The 20247-nt window shown below is 40.0% G+C and overlaps 1 protein-coding gene across 3 annotated transcripts in view; it reads left to right on the top strand.

Annotated features, from left to right (window-relative positions):
- Positions 1-557: 557 nt before the first annotated feature.
- The window catches only part of fnip1 (folliculin interacting protein 1), a 37690-nt gene continuing 18000 nt past the window's right edge, over positions 558-20247 (top strand). For 2 of the 3 annotated variants that reach the window (XM_063487019.1, XM_063487017.1), the window contains exons 1-6: positions 558-735; positions 14516-14645; positions 18454-18591; positions 18957-19057; positions 19387-19461; positions 19618-19709. In XM_063487019.1, coding sequence (XP_063343089.1) covers positions 644-735; positions 14516-14645; positions 18454-18591; positions 18957-19057; positions 19387-19461; positions 19618-19709 — 628 coding nt within the window. In that variant the 5' untranslated portion in view covers positions 558-643. Of the gene's footprint in view, positions 736-8820; positions 9090-14515; positions 14646-18453; positions 18592-18956; positions 19058-19386; positions 19462-19617; positions 19710-20247 lie in introns of those variants that run through there. The other variant, XM_063487018.1, reaches the window with a different exon arrangement.

The raw sequence follows: 20247 nt of genomic DNA, 5'->3' as shown, positions 1-20247 counted from the left end.
ACTTGTCCATATTTGCATTTATTCTCGTGACATGTGTTACTATAGACTTTCTAAATGAAGAATGATTTAAAAGCAAAGTTTAAATGTATAAGATATGTATTTTAGGTATACTCCATCTATATTTATGTATATTTGTCTTTGTCCTCAAAATCTGCATATGTATTTGATTCAGAAAGTGTCTAAAGCAAATAAAAATACAATAAAATGCCTGATGTGGCGATCCCTCGTTCTGTGTTTGACGCGTTTCTTGCAGTTAATCATTTTCTCAACTGTGTCTTTCAATAATATCTGAAGTGTGTGTGTGTGTGTGTGTGTCAAGCCGTTCAGCAGTCGCACTTAGATAATTTTTTTTTAGTGTGAATAAATTTCATGCTGTCACGATTCCCGACAAAACATCAACACAGCGAATCCACTCACCACGTGGTACTTATACCAAAAATATCAGCCTATCGGGTAATTTGTTGTAGCAGCATTGGCGCCCGGTGAGCCAATCAGAATAATGTAGTGGGTTACCAAGCTGTTCCTGTGACTAATGCGTGTCATATGACTGTGACACCCATGGAGACAGTTACAAGGAACAAGATTTGGTCGTGGATTTGAAAACGGAAAGAGACTTTCTGTACCGAATTCATTTTGGTACAAGATGCCTCCGACTCTCTTTCAGAAACTTTTTAACAAGAGAAATGCGTTTTCATCGCCGCCCCCGAGGTGTAGCAAAGAGGACCCAGCTTTCAGGTAGCTTATCGTGTGCGTGCGTGTGTCCGCTTGTGGTTTGTGTGTAGGTAGGGTTGTGCGTGTGTACGTTAATAATATTTATGGCTTTCGCTTTGACGTCTGAAAGGAATGACAGTGTATTTGGAGCAACGCTTATTTTGAACTCGAGGCACTCTGCAGATGAGCGTTGTGTAGTTTGGCCGATTTGACATCAGTGTTGGAAAAGTGTAGAGAGACGTGAGAGACGTGTTGTGCCTTGTTGGTGCGATTAGCTACATGCTAATGCTAGCTGCTGCACGCGCTGCCTTGGTGGGACTTGACTCAGCTCGTTAGCCATCACTTTTTTGCTCATATGAATAATTGTTTATGTCAGCTTATAAGTGAACAAACGCTTTATTGTCATCCCGAAGATAGGCAAATGGTGTTTGCAAGTTACAGTAGAAGTATCTTGCTTTCTCTTTGTCTCTCCCTTGCTCCCCCCTCCTCTTTCCCCTTTGTGTTTCTGTGGTAACAGCATTGTGGCAAGAAAACGCACGTGACAGTATTGTCGCGCTCTTTTGTAGCTTATGTTTAGCTGCATCCTGATAACTTGGAGCTAATTAGAAGTAGCATCCCTCGGCTTTGCTTCTGTTACTGTAGTCTCCACCAGACAACAGAGCAGGACACCGTGTGCTCTTAATGGAAGCACATGTGATCGCTTCAGTCGGCCGCTGATGCATCCCATACCGTGGTGCTGTGTCGGTAGACTGTTGATGCACAGTGTTAATTTTACTGAAATAGCGCTACATGGAGTCTGAATATCACCTAACATTGCAGTGATGTTAAATAGACAAGTGGCTGGAGTTTACTTAGAACACCGATGCTTAGAACAAATGCAAGATGGCTCGTAGTGATTATAGTATTTCCTGCACGCGTTGCTTGTGTTCCACATCCACTAAAGCAGATAATCGTGTCATTCCCACGTAGATATAGAAAACATTTATCATTTCCAAACACCAGTGCTCTTTGATATTGTATTTTAAAAATTAAAGGCAAGTTAACGCAGTATTGCGGCGGCATGTTGCCCAATACTGTCAGGCTTGCAACTGGGCGTCCTTAGCATATATAATGTTTCCACTCATAATCTTAAAACAAAGTTTTATTTATGTATGGAGTACAAAACCGATGTAAGCTGCATACGAACTCTAAGGTTACATTCAGCCTGACATGGCAATGAATCATTGAGCTGAATGGGAGTTGATTTGCAGTCTCCCTGTGTATTTTCTCTCACACACTCAGGGTCAGGTCTGCCACCATTGGAAAAACGTGCTCTAAAGCTTTAAATACACTGGCATTGCAAAATGTTTCTCCCACTTTGTCACTCATGGGGAAGATATTTACCTGAAAGCGCATCTCCTTGTGGTGCTGCTTGCACTTTGGTCCATGCCTAAGCCAGAGCACGTTCCACTGCCATAAAGGTGCCCTGCACCCATTGATATAAATGCAATCTGTGTGTGTGTGTGTGTGGAGGGGCGGGGGGCTGACTGGCATCAATCCCAGAGCAAACAGGCAGGCAGCAGACTTTTCTGTTAGCTCAGTGGTCAGCTGTGCTCTTCATACCTCTGGCATAAGCTTCCCATTCATCAAGCATGAAATGCTCTAGAGGACAGAACTGTGTGGAGACATGGTTGGAGAGGGACACTTGTATGGTAGCAAGAATAGGCTAGGATGCAGCATTAGGAGTTTCTGCATAAAAGAAAAATGGTTAAAAGGAATTAGAAAACATTGAGTAGAGCGTCTAAGGGAGGGGAATCTAATGGGACAGGGTGGAACAAATGAGTTGGAGGATGAAGTGGTTAGCAACTGAGCATGCAAAATTAAAAGATGGACAGAACAGAGAATATAACCTGACTGCTGTCTACTGACAGAGGTGGCCTGCAGAAATGATGACGTTAACAGTATTCTGAAGTTGTTGTTTTTTTGTTTGGTTTTTTTTAAAGCACTGTGTGAGAACTATACCATGAATAAAGCTGGCTGGGTAGGATGCTGCAGTCAATTTCAATCAAGATGTTAAAAGAAAATTACCTTAAAAACCTCTGATAGGTTGGGGGGGGGGGGATAAGCAACCCCAATGTGACACCAGTAATAGCTTTTTTGTAGTTTGTACATCAGGCTTATTATTAGCATTTTTCAGTGTATTTTTTTAATATCCAGAAGAGATGAAGTCTTTCCTGTTTTGCAAACCTCTGGCCTGCATAATGCATCACCCACACCATGCTCTGCCACACCACTCCACTGTGCCCTCCAGAATACCATAGAGGGCAGCAGGTTGGCTGACCCTGAGAGGAAAGCCTAAAAAGACTCCTGTTTCCCTGGCTGCGGCACCTGACTGGGGACGGCATACTGTACATTACACCAAAAGCCTTTGGCTCATCCTGTAGCCAGTCTGAGACCTGATCATTAGCCAGTAGCTTTGTCCTCCCACTCACACCCAAACTGTCCTGGCAGCCTGCTGAGGAAACTTCCTACATGACCTGCACTAACAGACAATATACGAGTAAGAGAGTAAAACCAGACTTACTCAACTTTGAAGTTTTCTGTTTAATATATAGATTTGTGGAATTAAACTTTTTCTATGGTAAACTAGGACTCACCTGTTTCCTTTTCAAGTTGATATAAAATGGTCATAAGTCTAGAAAATATAATAAAACTTTGGTGAATTTAAAATAAATTAAATTAGTACAGTGTATTGTAGATTTAGTAAATCATGTTTGACAAGCTTATTCATTACAGCCTGTGAAAATGCATGACACTGCATTTGCTGGAGTACTACTTTTTTTTTTCACACCGTGGAATTTATCTTTAAAAATGTTTTATTTATAGTTTGGGAGAAGTCGTGTCTCAGGTTCCTGATTGGCAAGGCGTCCTTCCTCCATTGCGTGCTTTCATAACTCGGTGTGTCATGTGAGGCTTTCATCAATCTCAGGCTGTCATGTTTGTTGGGTGATCACATGGTTGCCAGAGTCGCTGGCAAAAAAAAAAACCTAAGCTCTGGATAAATAAAGAAACCTTTGCAAGTGTTGATGAACATGCACACTTTGTTTTTTTGTTTTGTTTTTGTAAGTAATGCTCTCTTCTCTTGTATCCTGTTGCTGTTTATCTGAAGTTATGAATCAACATGTGATCACTCGTACTGTCTCAACCCTTTTATCGCATCACTATCTTAAAAAATTCTCAGCTTGACTCTAAAATGAAAAACCCATCACAGCGTTTTTATGTATGGTTGTTCTGCTCTGCTCTCTGTTTGATTACTTTCTTTTTAAGCACTCACTGTCGGTAAACTGACATGGATTACTGTGAATGTTATAGCTTTATTTTGCAGGGCTGCTTTCTTCCCTCAGTGCATGCTTGTGTGAATGCTGCAGGCGTGCCAAGGTTCTGTAAAGACAGCGGCTGTCATCGGGTTCCTATCGGGGCTATTTCAAGTGGCCACACTCAGGCTTCTCAGAACTGCAGGGTCATAGTAAGGATATAATTTGATGTTAAAGCTGCAGGGGCATCACACACTTTACAGCGGTGCGCAAACGCGTTTGTATTCGTCACAAACTTTTCAGTATGTGACCTTTAGCTTGATATTAAATTTCTATTACGCTCTGTGAGCCAAAGGGTTAGTGTCTATTCTACTATTTAAGCAGAGTGTAATTATGTCTACATGTGCTACCAGAATGAAAATTATAGCGCCAGAGGTTGTATCAAAATGTTTTTGGCAGTGAAATAGCTGTTCTACATTACCTTTAGTATCCTAGCAGGTTCAGCTGTGAAATCTAAGCAGGGCTATTAAAGATGTACTGGAGACAAAGGTAGAGAGGCAAGTTTCAGATGGAAGGAATATCTGCAGAGGGCGGGTAGTGGAAATATTAGACAAAGGATGATCAAGATGGAGGGGCCCAGCAGGTTGAAAAGAAGAAGACCACAGAGGAGGCTTGTGGATACATATATTAAAGGGGGACATTCAGATGGTTGGTGTGACAGAAGAGGATGCAACGGAGAGGGTGAGATGGAGGCAGATGATCCATGGTAACCCACGGATTGAAGAGAAGAAACATAATTTACCAGTTAGAATGTGATAACTCAAACCACAGGTTGAATTAGGAGTTTTAATTGGCCTTCGTGTGTCCAGAACATGCGACCTCCCTGCAAACACTGTATGGATCAATCAGCTGTCTGCCATGTGAAGCTCATACTGAGTTTAAGGACCTAAAGGAGTGTCCATACTGAAAGCAGTTCACTTGTCGGCTGTAGTTTATAGTTAACAGCTTGTCTCTAATGGACATTCAAGGCTCCACATGCTTAGGTAACCCTCTAATGTCTTTGGTTCTCTGTCGTATGTCAATCAACACTATCCTTTGTTGTCATTGGTAATCACCTCGCTGGTATCCCTAGCCTCAAAGTTTTATATAATGCTTGCTCAAATTGCGTCACCAGTAGTTGTTTTGTCTGTGGTTGCTTGAAGATAAGGCTTTTATGGTTTCTGGTTACCAAGTCACTGACATTTCCAAATGAATGCTAGGATGATGACTTTACATTTAGGTAGGCCTGCTTATCCTGTGCCGTATACGCATTAAGGAACTCCCTATGTTATTTGATGGTACAGTGATGAGAGGAGTTATTAGTTTATTTGCTATGACTGATTTGTTGGTTGACATTTCTACTGTATAGCAAGTTTGTACGTGACCTTACCAATACATTACAGATGTACCTGAGAAGATCAGAGAAAATTACATTTGCTTTTTGTTATACACTGGATACTTGGGGCTGATGCAGAGACACATTTTTGGGTATTGACCAAAATTCTTTTTTATTTGGATAAACATTTTTTTTTTAATTTTTTTTGTAATTTATCCTAAATGTATATTTAAGACGCTTTTACACATAAGTGAATTAAAATAAATCAGTAACTTATCACCACATAGCAAAGGTTTTGATGAGACTGAATATTCTTAGATACGAAGCTGTGGGAGTAATTTATTGGAATTTTAAAAATCAGAAAATTCACATTAACTAATTAGCCTACATTCAATCTCTAAATGAGAAGAGTGTTGAAAGGAAGAAATGACAGAAAGCATGGTGAGGGAGGTGTTTTGATGCAGTGAAATGATATTTGCTTTTTGAGGCGAAACTGAATATCTGTATCATATGATCTTTTTTTTGCTTACTAGAATTTGATTTACATGTGCAGCACTGACCGTTTGCCCCGATTTCTACGTGACTTCCACCAGTACTCTTCAGCTTGATGTTCCGTTCATGTGATTATTTGTGAGAAATAGTCATACACTCGATACTCCCAACTCAGCTGTCACTCATTTTCTGTCATGTGTTGCTGATTCAGAAGTTGTCACACAGAGTTAATCCAGAGTGTACACAACCTCACTGGGTAAAGATAAATGCAGAGGATGTGTATAGTAAGAAAAGTTAGAAGAAGTAAGTAAATAAATTAAAAGAAATAAAAAGAAACGTGTTCCCACTGGCTAAACCTTCCACATAAAACACGAGTGTTGTCAGAGAATACACTTAGACTGGGCTCTACCTTTTTGCGACCTTTTATTCAGATATGGTGTTTACAGCTAATTGATTATCTATTATATCTGCCTACTTTAATCAGCTAGTCTCTGTGTGCCTATATTGTAGGTGTGAACCGTCATCTCAGGGTGTTCCAGAAATGCTCTCAGTATCATGTGACTGCTGGAATGCAGAAGTCCTCAATGATACATAATCAGCACAGAAACTAGCTGATATGCAGGTAGTCAGGTGTTTTCAGAGCAATGCGGGCCTGTTCCTTAAGGCAATTGTTGTTTACTAGACCATAGTCACAACTAATAGTTTAGCAAGTGTTCTGGCATGTGTGACAATATGTTCACTGTATTGTGATGGTAGTTCCCCTCCCCTCATAAAAAACTTGGACCTTCAGATTATTTTCAGTAGATTAATTATTTAATAATGAATAAACAACTTGTTTACCTTAATCAGTTGATTAATGAACCTTTTTCCATGGAGGTTTCTGTTGGCTTTCTCCAGCAGCAGAGGAGTGTTGTTTCTGTTGTTTGTTAATTTTCAGACTGTATACCATTTCACAGATACACCAATTCCTGCAGGGAAGGTTTCAAATTTGACAACTAGGCAGAGGTATCTTCTACTTCTTGGGAAGTATTAGCACTTGTCTGAGTTTCTGAGAACATATGTATACAATATGAGCTGATGAAAGCTTAGATATGTCTGAAAGATTAGATGTGTTAACTGCGTTTCAGGGTCACATAGTGATTTATGTATTTATAGTTGTTTGTATTGCATATGTGCCATACTGGAAAGTAGTATTTTGGCACAGAATGACCTATAGCACACAACTAGCAATGCAGCTGGTACTCATACATGTTTTACATCAGGGGGTTTGTGAAGGTGCATGAGCTGTGGTAGGAACTATATACAGCTTTCCTATGCTGTCAGTACATGCATGTTGATATATGACTTCAGTAGTACTCCTGTGTAATGATCTCTAAAGTCATCACTGAGCAGGCTTCCCGCATGGAAAGCTCTCTCTACTTTATCTAGATTCTTCTTGGTGTGGTTTGCTTGCTATTACACACAACCTTAGGGTCAGCGGTTTCAGTCTTTACGCCTGACTTTGGTCATATGTTGCCGCTTTACTTCCCTGTTTCTGTTCAATATTTGCCAAAATGCACTTTGTGCTCTAAAATTTCAAGTAGGGATTTGTGCAAATAGTGTGCAGTATGTTCAATGTAGCTGCCTTTTCAAGACAGTTAAGCACCTGTTGATTTTAACATGCTATGACACCATTCAGTATTACCCAGTGCTGTAGCCTCCACAGACGGCCCTCTGATGGGAAGCTGTTTTAAAAAAAAAAAAAAAAAAAAAAAAGTGAGGTGGAAGCGGATGAAAGCTGAATGAACAAGAGCAGTCGTGCCTTACGTTCATGTAGAAAATTAATGGTTGTGTGTCCGCAGTCTTCGAGTAAACCTATAACCACACAGAACCAGTGTGTAACCACATTAAGGAAGGAAGGCTGCTTCTGCTAACATTAGCTACACTGAACAAACGTGTGTGTGTGTGTGTGTGTGTGTGTGTGTGTGTGTGTGTGTGTATGATGTCATGTTATGCTACACATTTCAGCTCGTAATTTAATGTTAATTTTGAGTTCACATGCCATATTTGTAAGTTCTACCTGGGCTATCAGATTGTGATCGATTTTAAAAGTTTCCTGAGCGTTTTCTTACTTTTAGGTGAGCCAATTAGTCCAATTTCTTTTTTCTTTCCTCTCATTGTTTTTAAATGACAAGTAAATTAGTCATCAGGATTCAAGCACATGCAGTGAAATTCCAACTAACTTGAACTTGGGCTTTCAGTTAAATGGCAAAATGCTGTATGATGGGGAAGTTTTTTGTTTGTTTTGTTTTTCATTGTAGGAATTGTCCAGTTTTATGACAGTGTTGACCCTCTTGCGGTTGCTGGCTGCAGAAATGTCTTTTTAAAACACAAGCTGCTGCACTTGTCGGAACCCTCTGTCACACACAGCCGGAAGAACGTCACACAGCTTAGGCAGAGGGGATGTTTATGTAACTGTCTCTCTGTCTCGAACACACACACACATTCTAGTGGCATGAGAGAGCGAGAAAGCTAGGGCTCTTCGAGGTCAGTATAGGCTGATGTTTGATTCAGTACAGTGTAGGTAACAAGGCTGCCACGTTTTGACCTTTATCACTTTACACCTTCCATGGAGCAGCCGTGGAAGGTTTTGCGTCAGCGTTGCAGTTATATCAAGTTAATATGAGTGGAGAATATGTGACAAGGAATGTAGTTTAGTATTTAAGAATGGGACGGTGACCATTTTTAGGTTGTAAGCAGCCTAAATAAACTGTTCCATTTCTCTGAAGTTCAAGTTGTGGGGAACTTTATTGACAAGGTTTGACAGTTTTATGCTCTTTCTTACCCCGAATGTTTTTATATGCAGTTTGTTCTACAAGAGAAAAAACTACATGTTTAAATTAATTGGAGAAAGAAAGAGAAAGCTGATGAATAAGGGAGAGAGGGAAAAAAAAAAGAAAGAGCGGGATTCAGAAACAACAGACGAACAAGTCCCTACTGTCACTCTCTTATCACAGCGCTTTCTGGCTGTCAGTGGTCCAGACTCAGTGCTGTTGCCGCCTCGGTACTGTCCAGCACACACAGTGTTCCTGCGATCACCTGATAGTCTCATGTTGTTGTGTGAATTTAGTTCACCGCTATTCTTAGAACCTGGTTTGACTTGGAGAGGAGAAGCAAGAGAGGAATAGAGAGAGGGGAGAGGGCTGGGGAAAGACTGGCAGACTTGCAATGATGCCCAGGTAGGAGTCGGTAATGTTTAACCTGGCCTTTATGCATCCGAGTGGGCACGGTGGTGTTCGTTAAAGGAGGTTTGTGTACAATGCTTGTACTGTTACCCTTAGGTTTGTTTTCTGCCCGAGTGTTGGGAGCTACAATGTGCCAGCTGGCTAATACAAGCAGACCGTAAGAAAGGCAGTCGCTTTTTAACTGTCAGCCTCAGTGGCATTGAACAAGATTGATTCTATCTGTTGAGGTCAAGTTACATAATATAGATTACTGAGTTTGTGGTGAAGCATGCTTACTGGTTTTGGGTGAGGGGAAAAAACACTGCTCATGTATTTGGGTGGAGTTTCTGTTTTATATCTGTGTGATGTCAAATTGATAACTGTTGCCACAAAAGAAGGCAATTCACTCATTTTACATCCTGATTGTTTCCATCTTGTTTTGTTTGGTTTTCTTTGTTGTTGTTTTTTTTTAATGAAACATGCAGAAAACATTCATGGGTGGAATGTTTTTTGGGGATTTTTTTTTTTTTCTATCAACAGGTTGCTCAAGGAAATGAAACCTTTTTATACCTGTGGTGCTCAGAATTTGAGTCACTTTTGGTTCAGACAATTGCGGTCACAGCAGTACAAGCATGTAACAGTCATGAAGTCATGTGCTGCTTTTATGAATGACTCCCCTCTCTCCTCTGTCAGTGCTGTGACTGTCACAAGCTCACTGATGGGGTACTTCCTCCTTCGCTCTGATTCGACCTTGTCTTTTGCTCAGTGTTGTTTTGTTTTTTTTGTTTTTTGTTGTTTGTTTGTTTGTTTTTCTTTGTCAGATATCTTTCTTTATCTCTTTAAATTTCTGGATTTTTCTAGGTCTGTTTTCTTATTGTGATCTGCTTGGCTTTTGTTCTTTGTCTTTCATGCCTGCTCTTATTGTTAAGTGCATCTTTGGTCTTTAGCTGTTTCTTATCTCCTCTTTTGAGTTTATTCTTTGTTGTTTTTGCCGGTGCTTATAAAAAGATTTGGCCTTTTTACATCTTCTTGCTTTCTGTCCTATCTTTATTTTATTTTTTCTTTGCTTCTCTTGTCTTCTTCACTGTTATTCTTAAAACAAAGGGAGCACTGAGCCTGGCGTCAAATTATGCAGATTCATTCTGGGTTGATCTGTAAACAGCACGTCATCTTGTTTTGTAAATGTCGTACCCATGTTATTTAATTGCTGTAATTTCTTCCTTGTTAGCTGTGTTAGCTATTTAAACTCTGGAAAGATATCCGTTTGTTAAAGCAGTTTGTGAGAGTTGAAAATTCACATCTTAGATATTACTCTTAGTGCCTCTTATGTAGTGGTGTCAACCAATTTGATCTAAATTATAAACTGTTGTCATATTGATAAATGAACCACACATGAAAAGCAGTGATCCAAAGACATATGTGATACTTAGATGAGCTAAATATTGATACTATGCAATTTGAGGCAATATGTTGGCCATAGAGGAATTATGCCACCAGTTTGGCACGTAGACTGAACAAATAATTGTTTTTTTTCCCCCTTGAATAAAATTGGAGGTGCAGCTATTCATTTATTCTAGTATTCAAGTATCCTATCGATTACTTGATTGATTGATGGAACAATCAGATAAGAAGTACTTTTGTCTTATTAAGGAGTAATAACAAGTATTAAAAAGGAAAAACGCAGGTCTGTCAGAATGAACTGCTCATTGGTTTCCATTTTAGAAATTGCAATGTTTTTAATAGTTTAACTTCTTATGATAGCTGAATGAAAACTAAACCTTTTTATGTCTACGTTTTTATGTGTAAATTATGGCCATATTAAGATTTTCTTAAACAATCACAAGCACAGAATTGTCAGGGTATACATGCAAATTAAAAGGATAAAGTAACTAAAATAGCTGTTACTGTCTTTTTTGGAAGGCTTTTTTAATAGCAGACAAAAAAAAGAGTTCTCACAGTATTGTCTCCTAGATGGGGTAGATTTGTTTTGTGTTCATTTGTATATTCATGTAAATAAATGTTACTAAAGCCTTGAAATAACAATGTTTTTCTACACCCCATGGCTCACTTTAGTCTCGCCCCTACTTGTTCCAGGTATTGCTGGAATATAAATAAGGGTGGCTGCCGACAACCTTCATCAGGCTGCCTAATTTTAGCACTGTCTCTCAGACCAAGTAAACAGTTCATCTGCATGTTTTATTTTAATTTCTGTAGCTTAGCTTTAGTTTTTCGCTGTGTAAAACAAACAGCATTGGATGGGAGTTCCCTTTTCTTGAGCACTTGGAAGCATCAAAGCAAATTATTTTTACTTTAAGGACTTTTTTAAATAATTGAGTTTTCCGAGTAACCCAGTGAGTCATTGCAGCCTTTGATAAAATCATATCTTAAAAAAAAATGCTGAATGCTGGTGATGCATTTCATTGTTTAGTGCCGACCGTATGGCTCTGGGCATGGTCTCCCTCCTGTATTTCTACTTCTCAAAGCACCACATGACTTTGGTTTGACAAGTTAACACTAAGGCTCCATCATAAAACCCCCTCCTCCCTCTTGCTACTCTGCAGGACTGAATAAGTTAGCCTGTAAGAATGCTAGTCATATTTTGACATTAGTGTTTGGTAAATAGTAGCTCACATGCAAGGCATAGACCTTTTCACTTGGACACATGACCATGCATGACAACACAGGTATTCCCTGCCCCATTGAAGTTCACTTCCTACAAAAATGTAATCCTGGTTTTGAATGTGTGTGTGCTATTTTGATGGCAAGATTGATGGACTTAGCAGTTCTTTTTCCACCCCTCCCCGTCAGCCCATTTACTATAAACACTTGTGTTTAGGGACACTCCCTGCTCCCCAATAAAAGGCTATATTTAGGTCAAGCTCTGTGCCCATCTGCCTGACCCATCTATCCTTCAGATCAGAAAGAAATCCCCTACCGTCATTCAGTCGATCCAATATCCTGTCATCTTTATAGCTGTCACTAAATCAACCAGGGGGCCGAGTTTCCCCAAAAGCACATGAGGATTCTGGGAGCCTAATGAATGGCTGCTAGTAGTCACAGTGAGTTGTAAATATACAACATCATCCTTCAAGTATTACCTGAGATGGCCATCATTAATGAGATGAGCTGAGTGAAACCACAGGTTACTTAGCAACAACCATGGAGCTCTGGCTCCCTGTAAATGGCTTAACTGTTACTTAACAGCGGTCCAGCGATTCCTGCCTGAAGAAGAGTACTGGCATGAAATTTCACAGCACTTTACAGATACTCTATATTTCCAATGTGGCTCAAAGTCTTATTAACTATTTGTGTATTGTAATGATTTTAAGAATTTGCATTTGTGAAAATGACTTTTCATTTAAAGCAAGCCAAAAGTTGTATTTGTGCTCACAGTTTTTTAGTCATGCTGTAATTCTGGCAGTGGATGATGGCTTAGCGACTTGTCAATGATGACTCAAGTCATCTAGTTGAATTGCAAAGTGGTCACACAGGCTGATTAGTTACATGTGTATCTGTGAAGGTACATGCTGGAAAGAAAAGGCATACTTTGTATTATATTGTTAATGTGTTTGCTTTCTTTAATCCAGTTACATAACTGACTGTCTTGGGTGACTTCTTGCTACCAAGGTACACCATGAATCTGTTAGGGTTAGACTGGTAGTAGGTTCTCATGGCATACTTTGTGTCTCCCTAGTGATTCTGGTATGACATGGGTGAATGACAGCTGTGGCATGGAGAACGCTGGCTCTGCGGGATGAGTGACGGCTTAAACTGTGTTTATTACAAGATTGCAAGCATGTCAGATTTACGTCTTGATGCATTCTCAATCATCCAGGAAAGTAAATCTCCAAAAGTTGATTCTGTTCATCTGGACGTAGCGTTTTGTGGGAGAAACGTTTCGTCACTCATCCAAGTGACTTCTTCAGTCTCAGCTGACTGCAGGTTTCCCCAAATCTTATAAACAGTACATTTGCATAATGACTGAAACCAGCCCACTGAAGGAACAATGGGCTGGGAGGTCAGTTCCTTAATCTTAATTATGCAAATTCTCATGACCATTGATCAACAACCACTGACCAAAACCCACTGATCAAAGACCACTGATCAGTGGCCATGAGTACCATTCACAGAGAGTTGGGGAATGGCTGCAATCACAGCATTGTAAGATGGCGAAAGATGTACCCTTAGGCCCCCTCCTGTGTGTGTGTTTGTGTCAGGAGTATCGGAACAGTTGAGATGCATTTTTTCTAAACACCGGGTCTCTGTGGCTTTTAAACCCCAAAACACGTTGCGCCAAAAATTGGTCCACCCCAAGGATCGGGTCCCCCGACACAAACAGAGTAACATAATGTACGCTGTTAAGTGCCAGGAGGATTGCCAGGATTTATACATCGGGGAAACCAAACAACCTCTGGCGAAGCGGATGGCACAACACAGAAGAGCTACCTCGTCAGGCCAGGACTCTGCAGTCTATTCACACCTACAGGCCAGTGGACACTCTTTCAATGATGAGGATGTACACATCCTGGACAGGGAAGAATGCTGGTTTGAGCGCGGAGTCAAGGAGGCCATTTACGTGAAAAGGGAAAGACCATCTCTGAATCGAGGAGGGGGCCTAAGGGTACATCTTTCGCCATCTTACAATGCTGTGATTGCAGCCATTCCCCAACTCTCTGTGAATGGTATTCATGGCCATTGATCAGTGGTCTTTGATCAGTTGGTTTTGGTCAGTGATTGTTGATCAATGGTCATGAGAATTTGCATAATTATGATTAAGGAACTGACCTCCCAGCCCATTGTTCCTTCAGTGGGCTGGTTTCAGTCATTATGCAAATGTACTGTTTATAAGGTTTGGGGAAACCTGCAGTCAGCTGAGACTGAAGAAGTCACTTGGATGAGTGACGAAACGTTTCTCCCACAAAACGCTACGTCCAGATGAACAGAATCAACTTTTGGACATGTCAGATTTACATTTTCTCTTATGCACTGAGCTCTTCCAGTTTTCTGCAAATGAGAATTGTGCTTTGCAACAAAATCAAGTACAACTCCAAAACATCAGCTTCAAAGATATGCTTAGGATCCACAATGTCAATGTTCAAGTTGCATTACTGCAAATGTTCTTTGCAACCGTTACAGTACTGCTGTAATGTCTCCCATGTTTGTAATTCAAAACATTAGAGCAGGACTGCATCTTGCATGTGTATGTACTGATTTTGATTCTGATTTTGATTTTATAATCCACAAAGTTATGTTTTTGCTCTGTGTCTTAGTTTCTGCGCCAGATTGTTTCAGAAGTTATTTTGTTACCACATTATGATGTTGTTACTAATGTACAGGTTTCTTGGATATGGCCCATAAACCATCAGATATGTAAAAGATGTGTGTGTTAATTCACTCCCATGTGATCCCACTTTTCTCTGTCCATTATTCCTTCCATTTAGCTGGCCACTTCCCCAGTTGGAGCCCAGTCAGATCAGGCTGATAGTGTACCAGGACTGCGAGAGGCGTGGCAGAAATGTCCTGTTTGACTCCGCCGCCAAAAAAAGGGCTGCGGAGGAAACCCCGATTACTGTAAGTCATATGTCGGGTTTTTTTTTTTTTGTTGTTGTTGTTGTTGTTGTTTTCGTTTCCCCCTTCGTCTTTATGTGCTTGTGAGCTGCTGACATTTGGGCCGTTTCCTAATTGCTGATTTTAAAACCAAAAATAAATAAATAAAGAGGTTCCCACGGGAACAAATGATGCACTAAAATAGCTACAGACGCTGTTGCAAAGTCTAAAATCTTTGTAAAAATTTATGTATTTACAACTAACTTTTTTTTTTTTTTTTTTAAGACCGTAAACTTTGAACTCAAAAGCTCAAAGAAAGTTATTGTAGATGAAAAAAGATAAGAGCAGTTAGACATAGGCAGGCGCAAAACAGAAACCAGTCACGCTGCCGTGACATACAGAAAGTCATGTGCCTGATTCACAAAGTCCAGAGGACACTAGCTGCACCTTAACCTGTACTACACCTCACTTCCCCACAGAAAGTTAAAAGACAGGGAGTGCACCTGGTTGGACTGTTTATGAGTTTGTCTTTTTGTTAAAGATAAGGAATTTCTTTTTCACAAAAAACCTGCTGAATGAATACTTATAAGTACTCTTATAGTCAGCATTCTAGGGCAAGAATACCGCAAAGGCCATTATTACCTGAAAACTCCTCAAACAGGAAGTGTCTTTGTTTGTGTCACTAAGCCTAGATTTAGACTTAATTGCCAGCACACCCATCTAGTGAGACTTGAAGATGGAAACTATCTAACTTATGCCATATAACTACCAGCTTTGGGTATATTTTTGAGTTGGTGACAGTCACTGCTTTTACCCTTTTTATTTTTTTGTAACATGCCTAATATTTTTATACTGCTGCGTGTTTGTTCCTTTCTGACCCTGACCGGTTTGTTCTGGTGCTGTTATCTCCAATAATAATAATAATAGCGTCAGCTGACAGTCCATGTGTAAGCAGCATTCTTTCATCCTCACATGACAGCCATGTCACTCACTGGTTTTTTTGTTTTTTTCCCTCCTCCCTTTCCTTTGTATTTATCTAATTTTGTTTCAACTAGGGCTGTTCGATATAACGATATATATCGGATGACGATATAAAAACTTCCATCGTTTCATTTTACACTATCGTTTGTTTCGTGGTGTCGCAAAATAAACTGTTTACGGCAATATTTTTTCATCGTTTTGATGGTCACTGTAGCGGCTATATTAATTTCTTAAAGTTCTCTCTTTCTCTTATATTTAATATAACCACACTATGGACAGACAAGCGCCTGTTTTTATGCGTTGTCGTTAGCAACAATGACGGTAAAACCATTGCGTGTCCGCTTGCTTATTTTCCACATAAACCTTTCACAATAAAGCTCAAGATCCTGTTGAGACTTTTCAAAATAAATTGAATCACGTGAAAGAGTATTTACGGATGAGAAGCAAAAAAGAGCCGTCAGGTGCTAAAAAACGAACCTTAGACTCAAACGTTAGAACAGACTTTTCCCGGCAGCACGCCGTGTAATAAATACTCACAAAGAAAACGGCGGCCGTTACAACTTATGTTTGTATCTGGTTGTTTTTGTCCTCTACATTATCCGGGTAACAGTTTTACATATATTTATAAGTCACTCCCTATCTTTACAACTGTTAGCTGCAGTCAGATGATATATACACACATGCACTTACTGGCATTTAAAGGTTGTTTTAATATCAAATTTCACCTATTACTGTGGATCATCTATTACTGTTCTCACGTTCACCTGTTCTCACTTGCACTTGCATGTGAGAAAATGACTTTTCTCGGCCATTGCTTCACACATCTGTCTTAACCTGCCTAATCTTTCTCTGTACCTCAGCTGTCTTTCTTTTGGTCCTTGTTGTCCTCTATAATATACCCTGCCTCCCTTCCTCCTGTCTTTGATGTCATTTGACTTCTCATTATACACCCGACCTGTTCCTTCTCCTCTCATTTTACTATCTCTTCTGTTGCCTCCATATTTTAGGACTGTGTTTTGCTTCCCCTTAGGTTTGTCTCTTTGTCTGCTGACCAGGTTTCCTCTGCTTTGCCATACCTTCTCTTGCGTGACTCATCCACTTATCTCATTATCATGTCTGTAAGTTTGACATATTGCAGGCACACGTTCACTTCCTGCTTTGCTATATGGCCACCTGACATTGAAATATGGATGGTATATTTGCTTAACTTCCTGAACTCATTCACCTCAACTTATTGAAGCGTTGCATTTAAATTGGACCTGGGCCACGTACTATATACAGTAACAAAAGCAAGAGTTATGTTGTGTGTATGTTTACATGTCTTGCAGAGTGACATTTGTTTGCAGTGAGGACATAGATACTGCACCGACCCTGCTTACTGCATTATGTGTTTGTTGCTTGGGTTTGAGTCAATATTTTTGGTGCATTCTGCAGCATTAGGCCTTTGCCAGTTACTCTTTTCTCACATGACAGGTTTTTGGCAATTCGGATGAATTTATTTTTGAGAAGAGATTACAGCTGCAAAGCACAGAAAAACAGAATGACAAATAGAGAAACAAGGGACCAAGCAAGAGAAGCTGGACAAGGGGAGATATATGTGATGGGGTCAGCAAGAGTCAGGAATGAGGGGAGATGGTGGGGAAGAGGAAACTGCAAGAAAATGGAGAGGGAAAAATGGAAGACGGCACTTGTTCTGAAATAGAAATAGATTTTCAAAGGAGAGGAAAAAAGCTGCAGGAATTGGAGAGGGATGAAGTTAGAGCAGTTGAGGGAGTGGAGAGTGGAAGGGGGAGGGAGGGAATGATTGCAGTGCTGCTCAGTCACGAGTTTTCGAAAGAGTCATATGACTGGCAGTCACATGCTGCTGGAGTCTGTGTACATACCTCGCACTGCAGCAGACACACACACACACACACACACACACACACACACACCCGTGTGCCTGTTTGACACATGCATGTTCGCAGTGGCTTCATAACCGTGTCTGTGCTGCAAAATGACCTTTATAAGTGAAAGAAAACATAAGCTGTATGCAGCAGGATGACGTAATGAAGCAAAACCTGTCTTTCTACTTTTTTGCCTGTTTTCTTTCTCTCATGCTGTTTTTCTCTCACAGCCTCTCATGTTCCCTCTGTGTTCTTCTCTTTTTCACTGTCAGCAACAGTGGTTTCAAGTGAGCCATTACCAGAGCCTAGTCACTAAAAAGAAACCTCACACACACCCTCTCCCTCCCCTTCCACCCTCCCTAATGCATTCCTCTTGAATAGTCTGCCAAGTTAAGAAGGCACATGACACAGGCTGATTGAGATCACATTGCTTTTAGCTAGCTGTTTAAACAAGTACCTCTAGATTGGGTTTCTGTGGCTTTTGACCTATAGTTTAACTGTATTTATGTTTCTCAACTAAAAGCTTTACTTCTTATGATGATTTTTGATTGTAAGAAGTCAAGGGTCCAATTTGAAACTCTGTATAAAACGGATGAAGAACACTCTTGGATATGTACTCTCTTTATGCTTACGTTAATAGTGGTCTGTATAATTGATAAACGCCCCACAATACAATCTTAATGACCTTGTCTCTATTTCCACATGTGCTATTTGTTGCTACATGAATATCATTAAAAACCAAATATGTTCAACCCTCCTGTCTTGTGATTTCAGCTCAGGGTTGTAGGTCATTTGCAGTAGATGCTTCATATTTATGTTGCTTTTGTTTTTTTGTTTGGTCTCTAATTAGTCACAAGGATGAAAAGTTGCAAAACAAAAATCAACAACTAATTGTACAGGTAAATAAGTCTGCGTTCTTGGCAGTTGGGTCTATAATATTCTATATTTTGATTTTTATCTTTCAGAGCGCTGAGTCCCAGGTGAAGATGTTTGGAAAATGCTGCCAGCTTCGTCCTACAGGAGGCAGCAGCAGTTCCCTGGACAGCTCCTCTTCCTGCACCTCGGAAACCAAGGAATCCAAGGAGCAAGGCCTCCGCTTCCAGGTAACGCAGGACTGAGATTATTTAAATGAAGTACTCCTTTACAAAGACATATCCATAAACACACAAATGTAAACTGTGTTTGTATACTTTATGGTCCTTGAGGAGCGCTCTTCAATTTAGTTTGAAGTTTGTTGCATGTTTCAGTCACAAGCTTTGATTTGCTGATATCATTTGAGATCAAACTGCTGAAGTAAATTGTGTGCAATCACCCCGATTTTATATGACCAAGTCGGTCACAGCCATCTAAGGTCATATTAAGTGCTAAATGAATAACTGTTATGATGCCTGAAGAATTTGCACAATGTGATTGTGCCGGTGTCTAATGCCTAGAGGTTACAATATCAAAATATTTCTTTCCTTTCCAGGGTTCAAGGTGTTCATCAGATGTGGTTATGCTGGGTGAAATGATGTTTGGCTCTGTGGCCATGAGCTACAAAGGCTCTACACTTAAAATCCACCAGATAAGGTAAAAAAAAAAAAAAAAAAAAAGGAAGAAAAGAAAATGAATGCATGAATGACTTTCTCCTCACTGCTGTTTCCTGAGTTAAAAAAGCAAACATTAAATATTCTAGTTCTGAACAAAGGGACTTTTAGAAACTTGTTGAAACTATGGGATATCTGATCCTTAAGTTTTCTGAGACCAAACAGTTTTAAGGTCAAGTGAAGGTGATAATAGGATCCAGGAAGAAAATAATAAGTTGTGAATTGATTAGGTAGAAGAAGAAACACACAACCATAAACCTGAACAAAGCACATATACTAATGATCTTTGTTCCTGCACTATCATCATATCAGATCACCACCTCAGCTGATGCTGAGTAAAGTCTTCACTGCCAGGACCGGAGGCAGCGTGTACGGCAGCCTGAACACGTAAGCATTCGCAAGCTTATCTACACACGCTGTGACTCCTATGCAGAATTCTGTCATAAACCAAGAGATGCGAGTATTCTCCAATCCACAATACAAGTGTTGTTGGCAATAATCCTTATAAATGTTCTGCTGGCTTTCTCCGTTCGTCCCACACAGGTTACAGGACAGCCTGGAGTTCATTGGACAGGACAACAACACCCTAAAGCCTGATCAAAACACTGGGCCCAACAGTCTGCTAGGGAACATAGGTAACCATGGCAATCTAGTGCCGTGCCAAACCTTTTATTTTTGTGCCATGAGTCATCATTTCTCTTCCTCTGTACAAATTATGAGTAGATTACCAATTCATTTTTTCTTTAATGTAATCATAGACAGAAATTGCTCTATATCTTTATGTAATGTGTTTGTTTTTGTTCATTTTTTGGACTTGTTAAATATATACAAATGCATATTTAATTTTACCATCATGGCATTTTGTTTGGAAGGCTCAACTCTGTAAAGTGTTGAATTTTGTTGCTTATTTATTTTATCGGAAGTTGAAGTTTTTCACCTTTAAGCTCCACCATTGCGGCCTCCCAGGGTGCTTTTTGCCAACAGCTTTTCTTTACAGCTACGTCTACCCTAAACTGGCACAAGATTTCTCAGTTGGTAAACAGAATCGGCCATTCTATGAAACACTTAAGGCATTCTAGTATTTGTGCTCTCGTGCTTCACTGATCCTTACGATGACTGACTGTGTTACAGGTGGTGAAATTTGAGTGTTGGTTTTTGATGGTCAATACATTG

The sequence above is a fragment of the Pelmatolapia mariae genome, linkage group LG10_11, assembly GCF_036321145.2.
Source record: "Pelmatolapia mariae isolate MD_Pm_ZW linkage group LG10_11, Pm_UMD_F_2, whole genome shotgun sequence".
In the NCBI taxonomy this organism is placed as follows: domain Eukaryota; kingdom Metazoa; phylum Chordata; class Actinopteri; order Cichliformes; family Cichlidae; genus Pelmatolapia; species Pelmatolapia mariae.
Note: the sequence above shows the minus strand (reverse complement) of the source record. Positions and strands in the feature narration are given on the sequence as shown.